At 43.5% G+C, this 27,316-nt stretch overlaps 2 protein-coding genes across 3 annotated transcripts in view; one reads left to right on the forward strand and one right to left on the reverse strand.

Annotated features, from left to right (window-relative positions):
• Positions 1-4,522: 4,522 nt before the first annotated feature.
• LOC105987096 (dimethylaniline monooxygenase [N-oxide-forming] 5-like) lies at positions 4,523-18,085 on the reverse strand. The gene is made up of 8 exons (XM_013018252.1): positions 17,951-18,085; positions 17,079-17,267; positions 16,257-16,419; positions 14,743-14,885; positions 11,542-11,741; positions 9,612-9,967; positions 6,887-6,959; positions 4,523-4,996 (listed from the first exon to the last, which is right to left on the reverse strand). Exons 1-8 carry the CDS (start codon positions 18,083-18,085, stop codon positions 4,651-4,653), a joined length of 1,605 nt encoding a protein of 534 aa, XP_012873706.1. The 3' UTR covers positions 4,523-4,650.
• An 8,906-nt stretch (positions 18,086-26,991) lies between these two features.
• Positions 26,992-27,316, forward strand: part of Chd1l (chromodomain helicase DNA binding protein 1-like) — a 31,462-nt gene continuing 31,137 nt past the window's right edge. For both annotated transcript variants that reach the window (XM_013018357.1, XM_013018358.1), the window contains exon 1: positions 26,992-27,100. In XM_013018357.1, coding sequence (XP_012873811.1) covers positions 26,992-27,100 — 109 coding nt within the window. The remainder of the gene's footprint in view (positions 27,101-27,316) is intronic.

Consider the following 27,316-nt stretch of genomic DNA (forward strand, 5'->3'; position numbering starts at 1 on the left):
TAAAGGCAAGACCCTGATGTCTCTTTCATGTGCTGTGTTTTATAGACATTCATGAAAATCCAGTACAAGCTGAACACCCTGCCATTCATTAATGTCAATTCTAAGAAGATCTTGTCATGTGGACTTTATTTCAGGAAGAATGGAAGAGAAATCACAGTGTAGACCTTACTACAATAGCTGACAGCTAAAATTTCCTGAGCTTATGTCTTGGGGAATACTCCTGTGAGGACTAAGAGATTACAATAAAATTTGGCTAACTAAAAAAAAGTCAAGTAGAGAGCCAAGCACTTGTAATCCTGACTACTCAGGAGAATGAGATCTGAAGATCAGGATTCAAACTCAGCCCAGGCAGAAATGCCAACGAGATTCTTCTTTCTAATTAACCACCAAAAGGCCAAAAGTGGAAGTATGGCTCAGTGGTAAAGCACTGGCCTTGAGCAAAAAGCCAAATGACAAGGTAAGATCTTGAGTTCAAACCCTAATACCAGCACACACAAAAAAGTAGAATGCAGTAGTAGGTGGTAGATTATCCAAATGACCCATTAGTCTAGAGTGCGGAAAACAGTTTCTTTATTAAGAGCATGAAGATAGCTGCTTAGAGAAAAGCAGTAAAAACTCACAAGTTCTTGGATATATCAGTGAAAAGCAAGTTAAAGGTCTTGAGTATCTACATGTCTTATCTGAAGTTACCTACAATTATTGTAAGATGATTATTTCTCTTATCTCTCGGCATACATACAATTAATTACAATATTAAAAACTACTAGAATAGAGCCTCTCATAGACAGTTATATTTTATAGGCACTGACTTAGGGTCCCCACTGAAACATTTGATGAACCATAACCATTTATTTATTCAGCACAAACCACATGTCAAACATGCTGGCTAGTACCTATAAAAGAAGACACAAAAAGAATCTGAGAGCAGATGCTAGAGGCTCACATTTATAATCAAAGCTATTCAGGAAGCTAATAGCTTAAGATCCTACTTAAAAGGCAGCCCACAGACAATTACTAGAGACTCTATCTCCAATTAACCAGCAACATCCCAGAAGTGGAGGTATAGTTACAATGGTAGAATGTCAGCCTTGAGTGCAAAAGCTAAAGGACAGCAGGCCATGAATTTAAACTCCAGCTCATGAAAGAAAAAGAAAGAAAGAAAGAAAGAAAAAAGAAAAGAAAGAAAGAAAAAAGAAAAGAAAGAAAGAGAGAGAGAAGGAAAGAAAGAGAGGAAGAAAGAGAGAAGAAGAGAGAGAAAGGAAAACAAGAGAAAGAAAGAAAGGAAAACAAGGAAGGAAGGAAGGAAGGAAAGAAGGGAAAGAGGGAAGGAGGAAGGGAGGAAGGGAAAGAGGTAAGGAAGGAGGGAGGGGAAGAGAAAGAAAAAGAAAACCTGATCTCACAGTCTAGAACCTGCCACAGGAAAAAGTGATAGATAAAAAGGAGAAGGGAGATGGGCTAGTAGAAATGAAAGATAGACTTCACTGTATGGGAAAAGGAAGAGGATTAATGCTTGTGGAAGAGAAATGAAGGTTGGTGTTTGGGCAATATGAAGCTGAGCGTTCAGTCTTGTCAGGGGACCTGAAGGCATCTCTGGTGAAGCTAGAACTTTGACCACAGTCCATCTAAAAATAAGCCATAATGACAGCAAAGAGAAGCACCGCTAGAATGAATCTGCTCATGGTTATCACTGAGGATGAAGAGTGACTCCTTTCCACTGCTCTGGTCATCAGAGGCTTTCGTACTCGATCGTCTGTGGTTAAGATCGTTTCTCGAGCTCGGTCCCACTTTCCAGGACCCTGGAGACGGTACTGGACAGGAGTGCAGGGTCCAAATAGGACCTTTAGTGCTAGCCTGGGGTCAGTGAAGGCCAGAGACCAAAGGTCAGGCCTGACACCCACACACTCAGCCATCTCTTCCATGGTATCTATGTAGTCTCCTTGAATGGTGTGGCGCTGGCTGTCCACATACCTGAAGGAGAGAAGACAGAAGCCTTGAACTATCAACAATTCAACCAACCAGCCAGCCAACCAACCAATCCATGCTCTTTGAGTATCTGCTGGTTGACTTGATTTTGGACAAGGAACTGTGGAAACTACAGAAGCCAGTTGTCACCACTTTTAAGGATCTTATGATGGACAAGAGGAGATAAGAGAGACAGATGAAACAGAGGAGGAAACAAGGCTTTTGGCCCATTCTATGGGTTTTGAATGCTATGTAGAAATGATAAAGAGAGTGTAGTTAAAAGAGAGCTGCCATAGGTCCTACAAGGATAAGACAAAAACAAGAGTATGCAAAGTCAGGTGAACAAAGCCAGGAGAGCTGCCTCATGCCTATAATACTAGCAACTTGGAAGGCTGAGATCTGAGGATTGCAGTTCAAAGCCAGACTGGGCAGGAAAGTTGGTGAGAATCATATCTCCAATTGACCACAAAACAGCCACAAGTGTAGAGCTCAAGTGTAGAGCACCAGCTTTGAGCAGACAAGACCAAGTGAGAGCCTGAGGCCCTGAGTTCAAGCCCCACTCCTGACCCCCATCAACTAAAAGTCAGGGGAGCTACAAAGTGAAAGGTGGGCAACATGGACATCGAATATGAGTGTAGACCATTTGTAGGTGTTGACTATGCACTGGACGGCAAAATCAAACACAGAAGAGCCAGCCCAGCACGTCCAGAGGCAGAAAGCTGGGCCAAAGGTTTTCTGGCATGAGATCTTGAATTGTTTTATGAGTCAATGACAGGGGCGGGAGTGTCCACAGAGCAGGCCCTCCAAGGCCAAGGTAAACTTGGAAGCCTGAAAGGAAGTGGGGGATGACTTATTCTACAAGCAGATGTAATAGTTATAATAGTTATATCAAGGCATAGTTATATAATAGTTATATCAAGTTATATCAGATATAATAGTTATATCAAGTGCAGATTTGTAGAGCTAAGAGGACATTTGATAGGTGGAAATGTGCTTAACAGTGAAGGAGTGTGATTTGGGAGATAATCAGAGACCTCCTTCCCTCCCTCCCTTGTTTCCTTCCTTACTTCCTTCCTTCCTTCCCTCCCTTCTCTTTCTCTCTTTCTCTCTCTCTCATATAGTACTGGGGTCTGAACTCAGGGCCTTATGCTCTCACTTAGCTTTTTCTATCAAGACTGGCACTTTGCCATTTGTGTCACATCTCTTTTTTGCATTTTCCTCATTAATTATCAAAAAGTAAGGAGACTAGGTCTATGTTTCCCCTAGATTATTGGCTCTTGATTCCCCAATTGTTTCACTTGATGATTTGCTTTCTATTAGGTTTAAGTGTCCTCATCTGGTTTGCTTTGCTTTTTTGTTAGGTTTGATTCCATACGCCTTGTGTGGTTTTAGCCTATATAAGTTTTGGGCTAGCTGCATTTATGGCTGCTGCTTTTTTTTTGTTTTTTTTGGGGGGGGGCCGGTTGTGGGGCCTGAACTGTGGGCCTGGGCGCTGTCCCTCAGCTCTTCAGCTCAAGGCTAGCCCTCTACCACTTGAGCCACAGCGCCACTTCCGGCTTTTTGCTTATGTGGTGCTGAGGAATTGAACCCAGGGCCTCATGCATGCAAGGCAAGCACTCTACCACTGAGCCACCTTTCCAGCCCAAAGTCTGTCATTTTATAGTCACTGACCGTAAGTCAGTGACTATAAAATGATGAACTATCATCATTATTTATTCAGCACAAATCACATGTCAAACATGCTAGACATGTAAAAGAAGATTCAAAGAGAACCTGAGAGCTGGATACTGGTGGCTCACATCTGTAATCAAAGCTATTCAGGAGGTTAGTATCTAAAGATTTCAGTTCGAAGACAGCCCATGAAGACAAATCCTAGAGACTCTATCACCAATTATCCAGCCAAGCCAGAGCAGAAATATATCTCAAGTAGTAGAACTGGTCAGCCTTGAGTGCAAAAGCTAAGGGACAGCACTCAGGCCCTGAGTTAAGCCCAAGTACCAGCACAAAATAGAAAGTGGGGAGGACGGAGGGGACGGAAGGGAGAAAGGAAGGGAGGGAGGGAGGGAAGGGAAAGAAAGGAAGGGAAAAAGGAAGGAAGAAAGACAGGGAAGAAAAGAAGGAAGATAGAGAGAGGAAAAAAGGAAAGAAGGAAGGAAGGAGGGAAGGAAGGAAGAAGAGAAGGAGGGCAAAGAAAGGAAGGATAAGATAAAAAAGAAAGAAAGACATCAGGAGACTGAGATCTTAGGATCACAGTTCAAAGCCAGCCCAGGCAGGAAAGTCTGTGAGACTCTTACCTCCAATTAACAACCAGAAGACCGGAAGTGGTGCTGTGGTTCAAATGGAAGAACATTTGCCTTGAGCTGCAGTAGAGCTCCGGGACAGTGCTCAAGCCCAGAGTTCAAGCCCCATGACCAACCAAAAAAAGAAAGAAAAGAAAAAAGAAAAGGAGAGAAAACCTGATCTCACAGTCTAGAACCTGCCACAGGAAAAAGTGATAGATAAAAAGGAGAAGGGAAATGGGCTAGTAGAAATGAAAGATAGATTTCACCGTATGGGAAAAGGAAGAGGATTAATGCTTGTGGAAGAGAAATGAAGGTTGGTGTTTGGGCAATATGAAGCTGAGCGTTCAGTCTTGTCAGGGGACCTGAAGGCATCTCTGGTGAAGCTAGAACTTTGACCACAGTCCATCTAAAAATAAGCCATAATGACAGCAAAGAGAAGCACCGCTAGAATGAATCTGCTCATGGTTATCACTGAGGATGAAGAGTGACTCCTTTCCACTGCTCTGGTCATCAGAGGCTTTCGTACTCGATCGTCTGTGGTTAAGATCGTTTCTCGAGCTCGGTCCCACTTTCCAGGACCCTGGAGACGGTACTGGACAGGAGTGCAGGGTCCAAATAGGACCTTTAGTGCTAGCCTGGGGTCAGTGAAGGCCAGAGACCAAAGGTCAGGCCTGACACCCACACACTCAGCCATCTCTTCCATGGTATCTATGTAGTCTCCTTGAATGGTGTGGCGCTGGCTGTCCACATACCTGAAGGAGAGAAGACAGAAGCCTTGAACTATCAACAATTCAACCAACCAGCCAGCCAACCAACCAATCCATGCTCTTTGAGTATCTGCTGGTTGACTTGATTTTGGACAAGGAACTGTGGAAACTACAGAAGCCAGTTGTCACCACTTTTAAGGATCTTATGATGGACAAGAGGAGATAAGAGAGACAGATGAAACAGAGGAGGAAACAAGGCTTTTGGCCCATTCTATGGGTTTTGAATGCTATGTAGAAATGATAAAGAGAGTGTAGTTAAAAGAGAGCTGCCATAGGTCCTACAAGGATAAGACAAAAACAAGAGTATGCAAAGTCAGGTGAACAAAGCCAGGAGAGCTGCCTCATGCCTATAATACTAGCAACTTGGAAGGCTGAGATCTGAGGATTGCAGTTCAAAGCCAGACTGGGCAGGAAAGTTGGTGAGAATCATATCTCCAATTGACCACAAAACAGCCACAAGTGTAGAGCTCAAGTGTAGAGCACCAGCTTTGAGCAGACAAGACCAAGTGAGAGCCTGAGGCCCTGAGTTCAAGCCCCACTCCTGACCCCCATCAACTAAAAGTCAGGGGAGCTACAAAGTGAAAGGTGGGCAACATGGACATCGAATATGAGTGTAGACCATTTGTAGGTGTTGACTATGCACTGGACGGCAAAATCAAACACAGAAGAGCCAGCCCAGCACGTCCAGAGGCAGAAAGCTGGGCCAAAGGTTTTCTGGCATGAGATCTTGAATTGTTTTATGAGTCAATGACAGGGGCGGGAGTGTCCACAGAGCAGGCCCTCCAAGGCCAAGGTAAACTTGGAAGCCTGAAAGGAAGTGGGGGATGACTTATTCTACAAGCAGATGTAATAGTTATAATAGTTATATCAAGGCATAGTTATATAATAGTTATATCAAGTTATATCAGATATAATAGTTATATCAAGTGCAGATTTGTAGAGCTAAGAGGACATTTGATAGGTGGAAATGTGCTTAACAGTGAAGGAGTGTGATTTGGGAGATAATCAGAGACCTCCTTCCCTCCCTCCCTTGTTTCCTTCCTTCCTTCCTTCCTTCCTTCCCTCCCTTCTCTTTCTCTCTTTCTCTCTCTCTCATATAGTACTGGGGTCTGAACTCAGGGCCTTATGCTCTCACTTAGCTTTTTCTATCAAGACTGGCACTTTGCCATTTGTGTCACATCTCTTTTTTGCATTTTCCTCATTAATTATCAAAAAGTAAGGAGACTAGGTCTATGTTTCCCCTAGATTATTGGCTCTTGATTCCCCAATTGTTTCACTTGATGATTTGCTTTTCTATTAGGTTTAAGTGTCCTCATCTGGTTTGCTTTGCTTTTTTGTTAGGTTTGATTCCATACGCCTTGTGTGGTTTTAGCCTATATAAGTTTTGGGCTAGCTGCATTTATGGCTGCTGCTTTTTTTTTGTTTTTTTTGGGGGGGGGCCGGTTGTGGGGCCTGAACTGTGGGCCTGGGCGCTGTCCCTCAGCTCTTCAGCTCAAGGCTAGCCCTCTACCACTTGAGCCACAGCGCCACTTCCGGCTTTTTTCTTATGTGGTGCTGAGGAATTGAACCCAGGGCCTCAGGCATGCAAGGCAAGCGCTCTACCACTGAGCCACCTTCCCAGCCCCAATGGCTGCTGTTTTTTGAGACAGAGTCTACCAGTAGTCCCCCGGCTCTCCAATAAAGGCTCATAATTCAGCCTTTTAAGTGGTGGCTTCTCTGTTTCTTTATAACACCAATAAAATGATCTCATGGACTTTTCTGCCCAGGCTTTGAACTGTGATCCTCAGATTTCAGTCTCCTGAGTAGCTAGAATTACAGACATGAGCCACCAGTACCTAACCTGTAATCCTACATTTTCCTCAGAAGTTTCTTTACCTTTTTGCCATTTCCACTTGAGTCTTAATTATTTCTGCCATCATTTCACTTTTGGGGGGCAATTTCTTTAGCCCTAAAGAGAAAGATGAAATTCTGACATATACAATTTCCTGGGGAGGAACAATGACCCTTTTAACAATTAGTACACTGTAGAAAATTCTAAAAATAACAGATACTTTTCTGTAATCAAAGAGATTATAGTTTACTTGATCACCTTATCCTATCAGGACTGAAATATGAGATAAGTTGAGCAATGATCCCAAATCTAAATTTCTTTCTGTGTGTGTGTGTGTGTGTGCGCGCACGCACGTACTCGTGCACATGTGCACGCATATGTCAGTACTGTAGTTTGAACTCATGGCCTTAAACTCTCACTTAGATTTTTCACTCTAGGCCTACCATTTGAACCAGAGCTCCACTTCCAGCTTTTTGCTGACTAAATGGAGATAAGAACTTTGTGTACTTTTCTGGCTGTACTTGTTTCAAACTTAGATCCTCAGATCTCCACATCGTGACTAGCCTGAGCTACAGGCCCAACAACAAGTGTTGTTGATTTTAACTATTGAGAAAGAAAATGAATTTATCAATCACGTTAGTACTAAGGTCAATGGAAGATAATCCTCCTCCTCTAACCCTTTTTACTTGATAAAAGTTGGAAAGTAAGATCAAGAACAACTCTTATTGACAATCTTCCCAGATAAATTCTAGCACTGACATACAAATGTAGGAATTTCCATGGTAGGAATTTTATGCCAAAGACACAACTAGACAAACAGCCAATTGTATTTCAGTAAAAATAAAACAACAATAACTACCTTACAGTTAGCCTTATAACCACATATGTACGCTCCATGTCATGCAGAAACCTTTAGAAACATCTGATGCATTTTTTTATTTTTTATTTTTTGGGTATGGTCGTGAGATCTCATTACCTGCGAAGGAAGTGATAGAATTGGCTGCTTTAGTTTTTGGAGCATTATTGTTCTCTGCTTTGCTGGTTGCCCTTTCTTAGGCACACCCAACCACCATGCTAGTGTGCTCTTCTAAACCACAGGACTCCAAACTAAACTCTCAGACAGAGCCTTTTGAGCTGGGTTCTGGTGGCTCATGGCTATAAACCTCAGGGTATGAGACTTGAGGTTCAAAGCTAGCTCAGGTGGATAAATCTGAGAGACACTTCTCTCAACTTGACCAATGAAAAGTCCAGTAACATTGGCTCACACCTATTATTAACTCTAACTACTCAGGATGCTGAGAGCTGAAGATCATGGTTCAAAGCATCCTAGACAGGAAAATCTATGAGACTCTTATCTCTAATAAACTACCAAAAAAAAAAAAAAGCTGGAAATGGCACTGTGGCTCTAGTGGCAGAGCGCTAGCCTTGATGAACACAGAGAAGCTCAGTGACAGAGCCCTGCCCTGAGTTCAAGCCCCAGGACTGGCAAATTAAAAAAAAAAAGCCAGTAGAGATATGGCTCAAATGAAAAAGCACTGAATTCAAGCCCAGCAAAAAAGTAAATCAATCAATCAATCAATAAATGCCTATGCATTTCTTCTTATCTTATCATTTTAGCCAAGGAAAATATTACTTATATTTATAAATCAGGGAGGAAATGGGGAAATTAGATTGAGATTCATCACTGAGAATGCTCAAGAAACCCACTTTGGGATTTGATTTCCAAATTACTTCTCAAGCCAGAATCATAAGCCATTACATTATGGAAGAAGTGGTCCATCTTCTAGTGGTCAGAGGCAGATAATTCATTTAAAAACCTACTGGGCACTGGAGGCTCATATCTGTAATCCTAGCAACTCAGGAGACTGAGCTCTGAGCACTATGGTTCAAAGCCAGCCAGGTCAGACAAATACACAAGACTAATCTCCAATTAACCAGCAAAAAGCTGGAAACGAAGGTACAACTCAAGTGGAAGATAGCCCTCTACTGTGAGCATAAAAAGCCAAGTGAGAACAAATGTGCATGGCCTTGAGTTCAAATCCAGTATTATCATAAAGTGAAATAAATGTGAAAAGTTAGATTTATTTGAAACTTTTAGAAGCCCAATCATTCTGCTGATGCACAGAGTCCACTATCCTAAACCTGTTTTCTTGTGTATTCCTAGCTTAAGGAAGGACCACAGAAGGCAGAGAAGTAAGGAATTGAGAGATGAAGAGTCCACATTCTGGAATAGTCTATACCCAGGTTTTTAATTTTTGGCTGAAATTAGTTCACATCATGTTTTAGTATTTGATGTTATCTATATTAAAAGACTGGGGGTTTTTTGCTTCATAAATAATACCAATTTTCTCCAATCTAGAATGTACATTGGAGTGATCCGGGTACCTCAGACTTAGGAAATGCACATTGCCAGGGATGGGATCCAATCATGCCTCCTTGGGAAAAATTTCCCAGCTGATGTGGGGATATGTACAAGTGATTGATATAAATTGCTACTCCATATTAATATAGGTTGTTGGTTAATGACACATTAACAATTTAAATGGTTAATGCTTGTGTTAATAAATTATTCCTATAAATTGTTAATATTACCTATGAATCTAATTGTTTACTAAATTTTAAACAAATTTTAAACATAAATTTTCAGTACTAATTTTGTGTCGAGTCTTAAAGTCATGTAGACTGCCTCTAGCCATTTAAAAGGAAGTACACCAACATAACTAAACACATCACCAAATAATGAAGTAGTCAGTTTGTGTCTCCACTTACCTTTGAACACTTGGGTGGCCCAGCGCGCTTGGAGTTCTGCAATGGGCATGATGGCTCCCCAGGGCTGGATCAAGCCTATGATTGCAAGTGTTGGTTTTTCCAGGTGAGGAGGAAAAACTTTCTTATACAGGAAGACCTTATTTTTGACCACTTTGATAGAATCATCCTTAAGAAAAGGAAAGGCAAAACTATAGCCTGTGGCAAAGATGACAACGTCAATGTCCTCCTCCCTGGAGCCATCCTCAAATATGGCTGCTGTCTCTGTGAATTCCTTCACATTTCCTTTCACTTTCACCAGGCCAGAAATGATACGACTTGGCAGCTCACCATTTACCGTGGCATCCTGACCCAGAGCTCTGTGAGTGGTAAGAAGGATAAAGGGAAGGAGAAATGAGTGACCAAGAGAGAGAAATGAGGGACACAGAAAAGGGGAGAGGAAAACAGAAATCAGTACCATGGCTGGTGCCATTGACTCATGCCTATAATCCTAGCTCGTCAAAAGGCTAAGATCTGAGGATCATGGTTTGAAGCCAGCCCAGCAGATATGCCTGTGAGACTGTTATGTCCAATTAACCAGCAAAAATCCAGAAGCAAGCCTGGTGCAGATGGCATATGCCTGGAATCCTAACTATTCAGGAGGCTGAGATTTGAGCACTGCAATTCAAAGCCAGCAAGAAAATCCATGAAACTCTTCCCTTCAATTAACTCTTGAAAAGCAGCACATGGTACAGTGCTAACATTAACATTGAGTATAAAAGCTCAGGAACAGTGCTCAGGTCCTGAGTTCAAGCCCCAGACCCAGCACACATACACACAAAAAAGCCAGAAGCAAAGGTTTAGCTCAAGTTCCTGAGCACTATTTTTGAGCAAAAAGACCAAGTGAGAGCTTGAGACCTTGTGTTCAAGCTCCAGTATTGGCGTGTACGCGTGTGCACACACACACACACACACAAGCACAAAATGAGTACCATGTCAACTCAATTCTGATTGGTGAAGGTGATTAAACGCCACTGGTTCCCCTCAATCTGTCATGGAATTTGGGAAACATCGACTTTATACAAACTTGGCACAGATCAGAATCTCAAGGCCAAAGCTGGAGTATGGAGACATGGAAAGGGAGGGCAGTAGAGGGGGTGAAGGAAGAGTTTTATTTGAGGAGTGGCCATTTGAAAAGGCCATACACCAGTAGCTTTCACCTGCATATCAACAAGTCTGGCAGAGCTAGGTGATCAAGCTTCTATACAGTCCCATTTCCAGTTTCTGTCTCATCTCTTCTCTCATGTTTAGGCATAGTAGATGCCTTGTTCGCAGCATGATAGTGAATGAATGATGGAATGCCCACTATCACTTTTTCAGTTGTTGTTGGACATCACAGAGGAACTGATATGTGAGGAAATGATGGATGCCAAGGAGGATGGCAGATTGAAAGCACAACCTCTAGAGGCGCACAGCTTAGCTTTCTGTGTGTTTGACATGGTAGAAATCTGAGTTCAGGTTCTGGGGGTTTCTTTTTCCATTTTTTGGTGGCACTAGGGTTTTGAACTCAGGGCCTCATGCTGGCTAGGCAAGTGCTCTACTGCTTGAGCCACTTCCCAGCCCTTTTTGCTTTAGACAGGGTGCATTTGCACGGGGCAGCCATGGACTGTGATCCACCTACTTACACCTCCCTGTAGTTGGGATGACAGGCTCATGCCACTATACCAAGCTACATGTTGAGATGGGGTTTTGCTAACATTTTGCTTGGGTTGGTCTTGAAATGTGATCCTCCTGATCTCAGACTCTTGAGTAGCTGGGATTATATGCATAAATTCCCATACCTGGATCTGTAGTTTTTCTGTTTTTCTTTTAAATATGGACATTGTAGTTCAATTGATCATCCTGTCTGCCCAGGCCATCACCATGTCTCCCTCCTCTTGTTCTGAGAGCTTACCTGTGTTTAGGTTTCAAGCCAAACATTTTGTGGTCAAATTGTTGGTTCATGCGCCTTTCCAAAAATGAATTTGCTACTGATAGACCCAAGATCTTTAACAAAAACACGTAAAATCGAGAGTTCAGTTGCATGTCAAAGGGATATCCATTTTTGCCTACACGACTGAAGATCCAAGCTCCTCTCCTGGTGCTGAGGAATACCTGCGACAGGGGAGCAAGATTTGTTCTGTTATTCAGGCTCATAGTCTACCTAGCACTCTGGATTTATTGAAGATTAAATTCAAACTCACTCATCTGGCTTCCATGATCTTTGAAAAATTGTTTTAGTATTTTCCATTTTAAGCATGAACCTTACAGTTAGAATGGTGGCTTGACTGTTCACAAATATGTTGTTGTTTTGTCTGTTAAGAGCTTTGAACTCAGAATTTTGGCACTCTCCTTGAGCTCTCCTGCTCAAGGCTAGCGATTTACCACTGTAAGTCATACTGCTACTTTTGGTTTTCTAGTGGTTAATTGGAGATAAGAGTCTCGTGGACTTTCCTGCCCTGGCTTGAAGCTGAGATCCTCAAGATCTCAGCCTCCTGAGTGGCTCAGATTACAGACCTGAGCAACTGGTACCTGACAATGAATATGTCTTCAAAAGATCTGCAAATTTGCCTCTTATACAACAATTCCTCTTGCTTCCTCATCCTTTTGTGATCCAGATCAAACCTTCTCCACCAGGGCACCAATGATCTTTCCAGGCTGACAAATGTCTCTACATTGTCTGAAACTCCCTAGCACTCACCGCTGATGGAACTCATTAAAAATCATGGAACCCTCTGGGTCCTAGCTGATCACATCTGTAATCCTTTCTATGCAGGAGCCTATGAGCTGAGATCTGAGATCTAGTTTGAAGCTAGCCCAGTAAGCAAAGTCCATGAGGACTCTTACACCAATTAACCAGCAAAATGTTAGAAGTAGAGGTATGGCTCAAGTGGTAGAGCCCAAGGCTGGAGTAAAAAAGCCAAGTAAGAGTGCAAATCCATGAGTTCCATCCCCAGGACCAGCATGAAACATTTTTTAAAAAATATTTTTTAAAATGTATAAAATAGTGACATAAAATAATACATCACAAGACTGTTGTGACAATTAGTGTGGTGTTAAAAAAAGTAAGTGTGGGGCTGGGAAGGTGGCTCAGTGGTAGAGTGCTTGCCTTGCATGCCTGAGGCCCTGGGTTCGATTCCTCAGCACCACATAAGCAAAAAGAAAAAGCCGGAAGTGGCGCTGTGGCTCAAGTAGTAGAGCGCTAGCCTTGAGCTGAAGAGCTGAGGGACAGCGCCCAGGCCGAGTTCAGGCCCCACAACTGGACCCCAACCCAAAAAAAAAAATAAGTGTGTTATATGGGAAGTACTGGCTCAATGCTAACTGGCTGTCATTCTTAGTCAGTTCCCATCTATGTCTTATTTAAAGCAAGGAATACCTGGGATGTTGTAAAAATCTATATAATCAATATAATCTTGGATGAAATGCATCTGAAAAGAGAGGGATATTTTCTCTTCCCAAAACTATTATTCTCCAAGAATTATACTAGAGTCCCCTGATACGCTGAGATGTATAGATCCACTGAAATTTATAAACAACTTCTCATATGACACAAAGAGGGACCCCAGCAACCAAGCCTCTCCGGCCTGCGCGGGCATTGATGGTGCTGTTCCTGCTACCTGGGGACAGCTCTGCCATGCATTTTCCTGGGCCTCTCACAGACAAGGCTGCCTGACCTCCATCCTCTTTGGATGCTTTCTTTCTTGGCAATCTACAGTACTTGGTGCTCAGTTGCTGTTCGTTTAGCACTGATCACTAACAAACCAGATATTAAAGTGATATTAAACCAGATATTAAACCAGATATTAAAGTGATATTAAAGAAGGCTCTTACATAGGTTCCCATACACAGTGCACAACCATCTAGCGGAACAACTATACACGTTTTTATTCTTTCTCGTTTATATAATTCTTTCCTATCAAATATGTCTAGAGTTAATTCATGAGGTAACATGTAATTGCTTTTATGGAAATAGATGCCATTATTGATGAGCAGTTGTTATTGGTGCACAGTTGCTATGTCTCCGTCATTTAAAAAGATTAGAGCATTTGCTTCTATTTGGAGAAAAAGGAGTAGTGGGGCTTCAGCACAAGGCCTCATGCTCTTTCCTGGCTTGAGTCTCATGCTTTATCACTGGAGTCATTTCTCCTCTTCTGTTTTTGACTAGTTAAGTTGGAGACAAGAGTCTTGTGGACTTTTCTATCCTACCAGGGTTGGCTTCAAACCACTATCCTCAGATCTCAGCCTCCTGAGTAGCTGGAGTTACCAGTTTAAGTATCATTGCTTTGCTTGCGCTTCTATTTAAAAAAGAAATAGTTTGAAGAATTTATCTTGTAGAGATGTACAGCATAATTCACGTAAGAACAATTTAACATTTACCTATTACTGTTAATCAAGTTAGAATTCAGTGAACACAAACCAAAATAAAATCATAGTGTGTCTTTGCCTAGCAATTTAGTGTGATGAGATTCTCTTTCCAGATGAAAATCTATGATACCGAAGCCAAGCCAAAATGAACAAAAAGAAACCCAAGGTGATAGAAATAGTTCTAGAATGAACGTCACACTGTGTTACCTAACTATATGCAAAGCCAGCACAATGATTGACTACAATGTGAATGCTCATCATGTTCTTGGAAATATCAGATTGCTTCCCTTTTCCCACTTTGAGAACCAGAGGAAAATTCCCCCTGACCTAGAAATGGAAAGTTCTCACTGAGACCTGTGTGCTGTCATTTACAGAACAGTGGGGCACTTCCGGGACCATTTAGCTGAACTGTGAAAATGACACCAGCCATTTCTCCCAGCCAGGGCATAGACCTCCACAGAGCCAAGCCTGACGGGACCATGAAAGCCCTCTGCAGACATCAAGGAATCCTTCAGCGTAAGGCTAGCTGAATGATAGAGAGAGACCTCCCTGGTAGTTAGGGCTCCACCATCAGACAATACCAATGTCAGAGTCAGAGAAGCCATACTCTGCCTGTTCTACTGGCACTGGGGTGGTAGGGAAGGGCTGTGTGCAGCTCTCCCTGCCCTTTGTGGGGTGCCCTTTGTGGGGTATGCTTCCCTTCCTTGATGAGGGTAAAGCAAAGTTAAGTCACACATTTCCTGATTCCAACCTGCTTGGCAGTGTGGCTGATCTCCACAGCCAGATCCCCTCCGGAATTTCCAATGCCAATGATGATGACTCTCTTTCCCTTGAACCCTGCGGGGTTCTTGTAGTCTCGACTGTGGAAGTATTGTCCCTGGAATCTCTCAATTCCTGCCAGACAAGGGAGAAGCATTATTGGGAGACATCCTATAGGATGGATGTTGTGTGTCATCTCAGGAAGCTTCAAGCTTGGGTTTTCCATGTTTTTCTCTCTTTGGCTACTCTCTTGCCTTCCTGAATATTTTTAAAGGTATTTTCTGCTCTCTTTTCAGAATTTTTTTTTATTTATTTCTGCTCTCAGAGGAAGTAATTTCCTTATTGCCAGTAGTTTGTATTTTGGCTTTTTAGGTCCACTGGCCACACAGCCTCAGAAATCCCCAGTCTCTCTGGTCTTTTCATTCCCTGAAATGTCTGTCCCCATTTCTCTTTTTTCCTTGCTTTCTTACTTTCTTTGTGGCTTAAGGCTGGTACTTTACCACTTGAGCCACAACTTTGTTTCTACTATTTTTCAGGTTAACTGGAGAGAAGAGTCTCATAGATTGGTCTGACTGGGCTGGGCCTGACCTATGATCCTCAAATCCCAGCCTCCTGAGAAACTTGGATGACAGCTGTGAGCTCCCAGAGCCCAACACTGGTCTCATCTAAATCCCAGAGCCCAACACTGGCTACTCTGTATTGCACACTCTGACTGTACATACAATATGTATTAGGGCTGGGAAGGTGGCTCAGTGGTAGAGCGCTTGCCTTGCATGCATGAGGCTGTGGCTTCAATTCCTCAGCACCAAATAAGCAAAAATAAAAAAGCCGGAAGTGACACTGTGGCTCAAGTGGTAGAGTACTAGCCTTGAGCTGAAGAGCTGAGGGACAGCGTCCAGGCCCAGAGTTCAGGCCCCACGATCAGACCAAACCAAACAAAACAAAACAAAAACAATATGTATTAAAAATGAGAATCCAAGCCAAAGACTATAATAATTCAATGCCTCAAGCTCTGATTTCATCCTAGAAACTCAATGGTTCTGGTTATTTTCTTCTACTGCTGAAAAATTCTTAATTTAAACTAATGTTGCTCCATAGTTTTGTTTAGTTTAGTTTTTACTAAAGCCAAAGCCAGATGCTGGCGGCTCATGCCTGACCTGAACTCCTAGTTACTCAGGAGGCTGAGATCTGAAGATCTTAGTTGGAATTCAGACTGGGAAGACAAAGCTAAGAAACTATTATCTCCAATTAACAACCAAAAAGCCAGAAGTGGAGCTGTGGCTCAAGTGGCAGAGCATTAACCTTGAACAAGAACACCAAGAAAGCCCTTAAGGCCCTAAGTTCACATCCCAGTACCAGCACACATACATCAATAGAACAAATGTCACAGGTTGCATTCAGTTTAAGACCTTTGCTGCCGAAGACAGGAATGAACACAACTCCTCAGCCCCTCTGTATTCAGGTCCGGGGTGGTTTCGAGCCTCCCTTCCCCGTCAGGTTACTCACCAGGAAAGCTGTCCAGGGGCAGGTGAGCATCAGTGTGGTGGCCTGTGCAAACCATCACTCCATCGAAGACCTCCACCTGCTCTGTCCCCTCACACTCGGTGACCACCTCCCATTGGCCCGACGTACAGAAGTCAGGCTGCCTCTTCACGCTGCACAGGGCCGTCTGCAAAGTGACAGTCATGGGGGACTGCTGCCCTGGCTGTACAGCAGTTCCCATACCCTTATAGCCCCTGCCACTCCCTCTCACACCTGCAGAAGGCTGCTGTCACAGCCACCATGACACCACAGGCCCCTGTGCAGACATTTGATTTGACAATCTGCAAGGAAACTGATTCGGGGCTGATAGTAAGAAAACCTCTATGAGGCTAAGTACATTAGCTGCCAGGAAATGGGCAAGTTGCTAGGTCTCTTGTCTACACCTGAAGGCACTGAGCACTTAAGGGAAACTTTGGCCACATTCCATGCCATCTCCACACTCACTGATATCTTCTTACTCAGTGGTGAGCGATCGTGGCCAAGTTAGACAACCAGGAGATCTTAAAGTTCTTGTTCTATTGGTTCTACTCATGCATTTCACTAACATCAAAATAGAATGCAACAGAAACACTCTAGCAGCTGGCGTTCTATGCCTGCACACAAAATATATGGAAGACCTTCCTGATTATTGTTCAGACACAGAGATGACAAAGAATAGAGCCTTAGCCTGGACAGGAGAGATCCAGGTGGGTTTCCAACCAATATCTACACAAAAGCCCTGGCCAATGGAGTCACAGTTTTCATTTGAGAAATAACTTGAGATGCCCCCCTAATTCCCTAGCTGACCTTGAACCGGATATACTTGAGAAGGTCGAATTCTTTGGCATACATCCGGAAGTACTCCAGGACTTGGGAGTTGTGCATGAAGTTGGGGAAGTAGTCTGGAATGGGGAAGTCGCTGAAGCACATCATCTCCTTAGAGGTGTTGATAACCACTGACTGGTAAATACTGGCCCTGCCTTGCTCAGGGTTTTCCTGCGTTAAACAAGAAGCAAACAGGCCAACTTGAGAATTCATGACTTATAAATAATGAGTAAACATTTGGAAAAGCTTCCTAAATAAAATGCCCAGCAAACAAGTAAACAAGTAATACACACACACACACACACACACACACACACACCCTACACATGTACAGAATGAATAAAACCATGAAAGGATATCAGGTGCTCTCTGCCATCTTCCAAAGACAAAGAACTTTGGATTTCTGGAGAGAATGAAAGTTCAGAGCAAACAAAACAATTGGATTTTATATTCTCTGACAATCCTCCAAGCTGTCAAGATGAGGAGGCCTGTCATGGAATCATCTAAAGTTAACATTTAATGGGAAAAACAATAATATCCAAGATTGAAAGAGAGGGATTCCTGGAAGGATGTTTGAACAAATAGAAAACAATCCTTGCACATTAAAACAAAAAAAGAATAGGGTTTATTTTAGTATCACAAGGCTCAAGTAGTAAGAAACACTTCAAGAAAAGGACAGAGAGAAGGGGAGGGAGGGGAGAGGGAGAAGAGAGAGAAATAGAGAGCTAAGGGTGGTTGATCCAGGCCCCCCGGGCTGAATTCTAACAGCTCCAGTTGTGAATCCTGGACCAGAAGAGATGATCTGTTTTCCCCAGGCCCTTGACCAGGCGCACGCAAGATTGGGTGCCCTGTACCTGGAACCTCCAGAGTCCCCCGAGGTCGCTTGTCCTCTCAAAGCAGACAGGGTCCAGTCCTGACTCCAGGCAGCTCTTGATGGAGACAAGCCCGCTGGCACCCGCGCCGATCACCGCAATTCTTTTCTGGGCCATGGTGCCCGGGTCTCTGTGGCCAGGCGCGGTCAGTCTCCCTGGAAGAAGACACACAGTGCACACACGGATGGATGGACACTTCTCAAGGCAGACGTTGGCCCTGGCAGCCCCGGTTAAGAGAAGAATTCTGGGGGTAACCTGGTCCAGGTCTCAGTGGCTGGGCTGGGGCAGAGGAGAGAGAGAGCACAGGGCGGGCAGGGGCAGTGTTAGTGAGGCACAGGTTCTCATTCAGGGGATCTGCACCTTGCATCTGTATGCAGGACTGGTCGCTCCTATAAAGAAACACCCGCCCACTTCTCGGCACCCTTCCCATTTCTGTGTTGGCTGAATCTGCACTGGAGAAAATAAGGTAATAAAATAAATCCTGCACCTCCCTGCAGTACATCCCGTGCTCGCAGAGACTCTCTCACCTTCCCCGTGACTGCCTGTGTGTGTGATGCCAGAATGAACTCCAGCAAGCTAGGATCACTGTCCAGGGAGCTGCTGCACCTGCCAGCCCCTTGGGGACAGTCCCTCTCCCTCTTCCCCTTCTTCCCTCCTCCCTTTTCTTCCCTCCTTTCCTCTTTCTTTTTTTTAAATTCTTTCTTTCTTCCTCCCTTCCCCCGCCTCACCCTCTTGTTGTACTATAACTTGAGCTTGAGCTCAAGGCCTTGGGTTCTTGCTTAGCTTTGTTGCTGCTCTACCCCTTGCGTTTTTAGCTAGCTAACTGGACCATAGGTGTGAGCCTCAGTACTTGGTCTATATCTAAGCTCTTCCCCCAAGGAGTATTCAGTGCTATCCCCTGCATGTGGGATGCTTTAGCCCCATGATGTGGCCCTACAAGATGTCCCAACCCAAGCTAACAATAAGATCTGGCCTTGCTTCCCAAGGCCAGGTTTCCAAAGGACATCTCAAACCATCCAGGGTAGAGAATGGAAGCCCTGGCATCATTGGCTTTCAACAGGAGTTAGGCCTCATTTTGGTTCCTTTCACTTAGGGTGAGGATATCCAGCCATGACCCATGTGTCCATCCTTTCACCAAGGGGGACATGTAGTGACTGTTCATTAGGAAACTGAGTCATGAGGGTATTTGTGTAAAGAAAGAGCAGGAAATGACCCAAACAAACCAGATCAACTTTAATGGGGGAGTTAAGAGGGATGCCATGGTGACTGAGAGTCAGGAGACACAATGCATGCTGGGAGGCAGGAGGAGGGACTTATGTAGGGTCCTGGGTGAAGGTGGATGGAGGGCACAAAAAATTTTGGGATGGGCTTTGCAGGTTTGTGGTTTTGGCCTGAAGTAATTTTTTTAAATTTTTATTGTGATTAAGAGGTTACATAATTCCCCAAATTTCACAGTATTGTGGGATAGTGATGCTTAGTTAAAGTCACAAACACATTCTAACTTCCATGGAGCAAATTGTCTATCATGGTCTATAACAATTATGAGTTCTATGAGCTATGCAATACACATTGCAAAATAACATACATTTGCAATACACATTGGGTGGTATGTACATTGCTTTTGTTTTGCATAGCGTCAGCTGTTCCCTCTTTCCCACTTGTTCCCTCCCATCACTGCCATTGAGTTGCTTAGTTCATTTTGATCAATGGTCAGTGCAGCTGATGCGTCCCACTGTTGAATGTTTTCCCCTGATTCCTTCTAATTCTGTGTCGTCCTCCTGGTTTCCCTCTGGTGTGCACATATATACCATATATGTGATCAGCATCATGGGGTTATTTAGTAGTGATTCGACCAGATGAATGGAAGTCCTTTGTTTCTTGAGTCTTGTTAATTTTGTTGTATCACCTAACATTTTGGATTTAACATCCACTTATCAGGGAGACGATGTGCCGTTTGTCTTTTTGCTCTTGGCTTACCTTGCTCAACATGATTTCTTCTAGCTCCATCCATTTCCCTGCAAATGCCATTATTTTGTCATTTCTAATGGCTGCATAATATTCCATTGTGTATAGATACCACAATTTTTGTATCCATTCATCTATGGTGGGACATATGGGTTGTTTCCATATCCTGGCTATTGTGAACAGTGCTGCAATAAACATGGAGGTTCATGTGTTCTTGTATACTGGTTCCTGTTGTTCAGGATGGATGCCTAGAAGTGGTATGACTGGGTCATAAGGGAGGTCAATATTTAGCTTTCTAAGGACCCTCCAGACTGCTTTCCAAAGTGGTTGTATAAGTGTACATTCCCACCAGCAGTGTAATAGGGTTCCTCTTTCTCCACATCCCCTCCAGCATTTGTCATTGGCTGACTTGAGGATGTGGGACATTCTGACTGGGGTAAGGTGGTATCTCAGGGTTGTCTTTATTTGCATTTCCTTCACCACCAGGGATGGTGAACATTTCCTCATGTGTTTCTTTGCCATTTTTATCTCTTCTTCTGAGAAGTCTCTCTTTAGTTCCCTTGACCATTTAGTAATTGGTTTGTTAGGTTTGGGAGGGATTGGTTTCTTGAGTTCCCTGTATATACAGGATATTAACACCTTGTCTGATATATTGCTGGTAAATATTTTTTCCCCAGTTAGTTGGTTGTCTTTCTAGCTTGGTTGCTATAGCTTTAGCTGTGCAGAAACTTTTTATATTTAGGTAGTCCCATTTGTCGAGTTTCTCTCCAATTTGTTGTGATCCTGGGACTCTGTTCAGGAAGTTCCTTCCTGTGCCTATAAGTTCAAGTGTCTCTCCTACTCTGTCCTGCAGTAGTTTCAGAGATTCAGGTTTAATATTAAGGTCTTTAATCCATTTTGAGTTGATGTTGGTGCATGGTGATAGGCTGGGATCCACTTTTAGTCTTCTGCATGTAGCCACCCAGTTTTCCCAGCGCCAGTAGTTGAAGAGGCTGTGTTTCTTCCGCTGTATGTCTTTGGCTCCTTTGTCAAATATCAACTGACTGTAGGCGTGTGGTTTTATTTCTGGATCTTCTATTCTATTCCATTGGTCTTTGGGTCTGTTTTTGTGCCAGTACCATGCTGTCTTTGTTATTGTGGCTCTATAGTAGAGTTTGAGGTTCAGCATCAAGATCCCTCCCATGTTGTCTTTTTTGTTTTGGCTATTCTAGGTCTTTTGTTGTTCCATATGAATTTTTGGACGGTTTTCTATATTTCAGAAATATACATCATTGGGATTTTAATAGGAATTGCATTGAATTTGTATATTAATTTTGGCAGTATTGCCATTTTCACTATATTGTGTGCCTATCCAAGAGCATGGAATGTCTTTTCATTTCTTAGTGTCTTCTATAATTTCTTTCTTTAAGGTTCTATAGTTTTTGTTCAATAGTTCTTTTACATCTTTGGTTAGGTTAATTCCTAAATATTTTACTTTTTTGGGGGGGGTTATTGTGAATGGTGTTGCTTCCTTTATTTCCCTCTCTGCTTGTACATTGTCAGTGTACAAGAAGGCCACTAATTTTTGTGGGTTGGTTTTGTATCCTGCTACTTTGCCGAAGTTATTTATAATTTCTAAGAATTTGGGGATGGAGTTTTTTTTTTGGTCCGGTCGTGGGGTCTGAACTCTGGGCCTGGGCACTGTCCTTCAGCTCTTCAGCTCAAGGCTAGCACCCTACCACTTGAGCCACAGCACCACTTCCAGCTTTTTTCTTTTTGCTTATGTGGTGCTGAGGAATTGAACCCAGGGTCTCATGCATGCAAGACAAGCGCTCTACCACTGAGGCACCTTCCTAGCCCCGGGGATGGAGTTTTGGGGATCATGAAGGTATAGTATCATGACATCTGCAAAAAAGGATAGTTTAACTTCTTCTTTCCCTATGCAGATCCCTTTAATGTATTTTTCTTGCCTTATTGCCCTGGCTTAGAGTTCCAGGACTATATTGAAGAGTAGTGGAGACAGTGGGCATCCTTGCCTTGTTCCTGATTTTAGGAAAATTGGTTGTAGTTTTCCCCCATTAAATATAATATTGGCTATCGGTCTGTTGTATATGGCTTTTATTGTTTTAAGGACTGTTCCTTCTATTCCTATTTTCTCCAGAGCTTTTAACATGCATAAATGTTACATTTTATCAAAAGCCTTTTCTGCATCTATGGTGATAATCATGTGATTCTTGACCTTGGCTCTGTTGATGTGTTGGATTACATTTATTGATTTCCATATATTAAATTATCCCTACATCTCTGGGATGAAGTCTACCTGGTCATAGTGTATGATTTTTTTTAATGTGTTTCTGGATTCTGTTAGCTAGAACTTTGCTAAGGATCTTTGCATCTGTGTTCATCAAGGAGATTGGTCTGTAGTTCTTTTTTTTGGTTGGGTCTTTGCCTGGTTTGGGGATGAGTGTGATGCTGGCATCGTAGAATGAGTTTGGGATACCTCCCTCCTTCTTTACTTCTTTGAAGAGCTTGACGAGTATGGGTATTAGTTCTTCTTTAAAGGTCTTATAGAATTCTGTTGTGACTCCATCTGGGCTTTTCCTTGTTGGAAGACTTCTGATTGCTTCCCGTATCTCGTTGTAAGATATTGGCTTATTTAATTGATTTACTTCTTTGCTCAGTTTGGACAACTTGTATTTCTTTTTCTTTTCTTTTTGGTTGGTCGTGGGGCTTGATCTCTGGGCTTGGGTGCTGTCCCTGCACTCTTCAGTGAGCACTCTACCGCTTGAGCCACAGCGCCACTTTCAGCTTTCTAGTGGTTTATTGGAGATAAGAGTCTCATGGACTTTCCTGCCTGAGCTGGCTTTGAACTTCAATCCTCAGATCTCAGCCTCCTGAGTAGCTAGGATTACAGGCGTGAGCCACTGGCGCCCAGCCAACTTGTATTTCTCTAAACATGCATCCATTTCTGCTAGGTTTTCTTTCTTTAGAGAGTATAACTTTTGAAAATAGTCCTTTATAATTGTTTGGATATCTTGGGTGGCATCCCTGATCTTGTTACTTTGGGTTTTCTCTCTTCTTTTCTTAATTAATCTTGCTAAAGGTCTATCAATTTTATTTATTTATTCAAAGAAACAGCTTTTTGTTTTATTAATTTTATTTATAATTTTCTTATTCTCTATCTCATTAATTTCCACTCTTAATTTGATTATCTGGCTCCATCTAGTAACTTTAGGTTCCATTTTTTCATGTTTTTCTAGCTGTTTTAATTGCAACATGAGATTATTTACTTGGTCTGTCTCTATTTTCTTGATGTGGGCACTGAGGGCGATAAATTTGCTGCTCAGGACTGCTTTTTCTGTGTCCCACAAGTTTCTTTGTGATGTGTCCTCATTTTCATTGAATTATAGGAAGTTTTTAATTTCTTCTCTAATTTCTTCTGTTACCCAGGTATTGCTTGGCCTGAAGTAATTTATGCAGGCCTGGTTCTGGGAATCTGTTTTGCAAACCCACTGAGCAGGCCGGGTCTCAGTCAGGTGTGGTTGGCTTCAGGGTATTCATCCCCTAGTTGCCTGGGTTGGATGGAAGGGAGGGTTTCCACATTGTGAGGTTTCAGATTCCAATCACTGTCATCCTTGTTTCCACAATTCATTAAATTCTCCTCTCAGCCCTGCTGCCTGACAGGCACGGCCATGCTATGAAATTTCCACTCACTTGCTTCGCCCATTCTTGCGAAGTGCGTCTCCCAGTCATTTTATATCATCAGGGTTACTCATAGGCCCATAGACCCATGGCCAGGCTGGACTATACAGTAAGATCACTTCACACACACACACACACACACACACACACACACACACACACACACACACACACACACCAGTGGCTAGCTAGTCAGGAGGCTGAGATCTGATGACTGTGACTTGAAGCCAGTCCAAGAAGAAAAGTTGTGGACTCTTATCTCCAGTTAACCAGTAAAATGCTGGAAAGTGGAGCTGTGGCTCAAGTGTAGAATGCCAGAGAAAGCTAAGCAAGAAAGCAAGGGCTCAAGTTCAAGCCTGAGTACCAGCAATAAAACAAACAAGCAAACAAAACCAAAAAGCCACAAAATAAAACACACACATACATACATCTATATCCATCTATATTATTTTTTTCCCTTCCTTCCTTCCTTTCCTTCCTTCTTTTCTTTCTTTACCTCTGCCACATTTTCCTTATCTAGTTGTCCACTGATAAGAGATCTACACAGATTCCATGTTTTAGATATTGTAAACAGTACTGCAAAGTGCATGGTAGTACAGGTGTCTCTTTGATATATTGATCTCCTTCTTTTTGGATATATACAGAGTGCTGAAATTGCTGATAGATTTATTTCTAGTTTGGAAGAACCACCATTTTTTAATTAATTTTTTATTGTGAAAATACAGTGCAGAGGGGTTACAATTACATGAGCAAGGTAATGAGTACATTTCTTTTTTTTATTATTATTCTTTCTTTCTTTCTTTCTTTTCTTTGTTGGTCGTGGGGCCTGAACTCTGGGTCCGGGCACTATCCCTGAGCTTTTCAGCTTGAGACACAGTGACAGTTCCGGCTTTTTCTGCTTATGTGGTGCTGAGGAATCGAACCCAGAGCCTCATGCATGCAAGGCAAGCATTCTTACCACCAAGCCACCTTCCCAGCCATGAGTACATTTCTTATCAAGCATTGTTGCCTCCTCCTTTGTTTCCCCTTACCATCCCTGCACCATTTTGTTTTCTGTAATAACTATACTATTTTACTTATCTCTATACATTTAAAATCCTGTGTGTATGTGTGTGTGTGCGCGCACATGTGCACGTGCGTGCACACATGCGCGTGTGTGCGAGTACTAAGAGTTGAACTCAGAGCCTCAAATGCTCACTTGGCTTTTTCTGCTTAAGGCTGGCACTTTACCACTTGAGCCACACCTCTACTTCTGGCTTTTTGGTAGATAGTTGGAGATAAGAGTAACAGAGGAGGGTCACATACTGAAAATTCTGAAGGTCCTTTATTGAAGCCAGTGGTCAAGAATGGCTACCATCCAACACAGAACTCCTGGCTCTGAGGGGAAATTAAGTGGGATTTTTAAAGGCAGAAACTGCAAAATTTACATATGTTTAGTTAGTACCAGGGAGATTAGGTACTGACTAGGTAAGGCTCAGTCTACAAGGAGATGGCAGCATGTATCTCTTAATTTAAACAAAAATGACAGTTAAGAGGTTTGTGACCTAGGTAGGGTGCAAAACAGGACATCACAATTTAACAGTTTACTCTCGAGATGTATTTACTCTCTCACTCCAGATTTTCCCTTATCATGCAACTCTGCATGGCCCTTTGCTATAAAACTGGGGTCAGGGGAAGGCTAGGCATTTCACTGGGGCTAGATTAGGTATTCCAGAGTCTCACAGACCTTTTTGCCTGGCTAGCTTTGAACCTCAAACCTCAGCTCTCAACCTCCTGAGTGGCTAGGATTAAGACATGAGCTACTAATGCCCTGCTTCAAGTAAAAGTTTTATGTTACTTTATTTGCATACTTGAAGTCTCTCAGCTACTTTTCTTAGCTTTATTTTTTATTTTAAAAAAATTAACTGAGCTGGGTGCTGGTGGCTCATCTCTCTAATTCTAGCCACTCAGGAGGCTGAGAGATGAGGATGGTGGTTTGAAGCCACTCCAGGGACTCTTTCATGAGACTCTTATCTCCAATAAACTACAGAAAAAGCCAGAAGTGACTCTGTAGCTCAAGTGGTAGAGTGCTAGCCTTGAGCAAAAGCTCAGAGACAGCGCCTAGGCCCTGTGTTCAAGACCCAGGAATAAATACTAAGTAAATAAAAATTATCTGTATATAGTTATACAAAGATTTTTTTTTTGGTCGGTCATGGGGCTTGAACTCGGCCTGAGCGCTGTCCCTCAGCTCTTCATCTCAAGGTAAGCACTCTACCACTTGAGCCACAGTGCCACTTCTGGTTTTCTGGTGGTTTACTGGAGATAAGAGTTTCAGGGCCTTTCCTGTCCAGGCTGGCTTTGAATCACGATCCTCAGATCTCAGTCTCCTGAGTAGCTAGGATGACAGGCTTGAGCCACCAGCGCCCGGCTCAGGCTCGCTTTGAATCATGATCCTCAGAACTCAGCCTCCTGAGTAGCTAGGATGATAGGCTTGAGCCACCAGTGTGGCACAAAGGGGTTTTAATCCAATATGCCAAAGCATCTTTATCAATGGCACCTGTTCCATCACTCTCCCATCTCTCCCAGTCTCACCCATTCCCTAAAGTTGCCTGGGTCCATTTTCACGTATGTATATTGAATATTATGTCTGCATTCATTTATTTGTCCAATTTGTCTGGTTCCTTCGGAGTCACCCCTTATGTCTCAGCTTCCTGGAACTTCGTGAAACTGTAAGTTAGTTGCTCAATGGAGATACACTGTTGGACTCCTCCCTGTGTATACCATAATTCTTAGCTATATTCTAGATTCCAGATAATAATAATGACAATAAATCAACTGTCTACTAACCTTGTAGCTAAGATCCTATCTCAGATATATATGTGAAGTTAAGAAATATAAAAGAACTGCTATATTTCAGTAGCAGGTTGCTGACACTGTTGCTTTAGCAGGTCTGTTCAGCAGATTAGCATCTAGAGCATAAGAAATAGGTCACACTGGAGACCAGAAACCCAGTCCACTCACAGGAGGTCCCAGGCCAGGGGTCTTGAAGAATGGCATCAAGTGTTCCTATCTATCAGAAAACACCTAGTAGGAAAACTGCAGCGTGAACGTCCGTGCGGATCCCTGTGCATTCCACAAAACCATCAGTGCATTTAGGGAAAACATCCGTTTAAGTGCTCGTTAGAGCAGAAAAAGAACCCCTTCCAGCATCTGTCCTCCATGAAGTCCTGAACGCGCCTGCCCCCCATTCAGGGCAGAGAAACTCCACTGGCAGCGGCCCAGGGAAAGGGCAGGAGAGTGGGGACAGGGAGGGGGCGTGGCCTGAGCGGGAGGGGGCGTGGCCGGACGAAGCGGGAGCCGCGAGGGGCGTGGCCGGGCGCGTAGCCTCTCGCAACCGGATGGCGGGCGAGCAGCCGGGCTTCCTTCGGGCTCTGCCGGCTGAGGGCCGGTCGGTGACGGTGCGGACGCGGGTGCGGGCGCCGGACTTGGAGCAGTGGGGCCTGGCCGGTGAGTTGCCCGTCCCGGCTAGGGCAGGCGTGGAGAAGCGTGGCAGGACCCCGGACGAGAGGCCCGGGAGTGCCCGCGGCTGCCGGCGGGAAGGAGCCTCCGGGGAGAGGGGACGGCGGGGATCCCGCGGGGGGAGGGCGTTCGCTGCGGGCCCCCCTCGGCCTCCTGGCTGCGCGGGTGAAACTTCCCCAACTCCTCTCCCACTTTTTGGCGCGT

This window comes from Dipodomys ordii, unplaced genomic scaffold (genome assembly GCF_000151885.1).
Source record: "Dipodomys ordii isolate 6190 unplaced genomic scaffold, Dord_2.0 Scaffold39, whole genome shotgun sequence".
Classification (NCBI taxonomy): Eukaryota; Metazoa; Chordata; class Mammalia; order Rodentia; family Heteromyidae; genus Dipodomys; species Dipodomys ordii.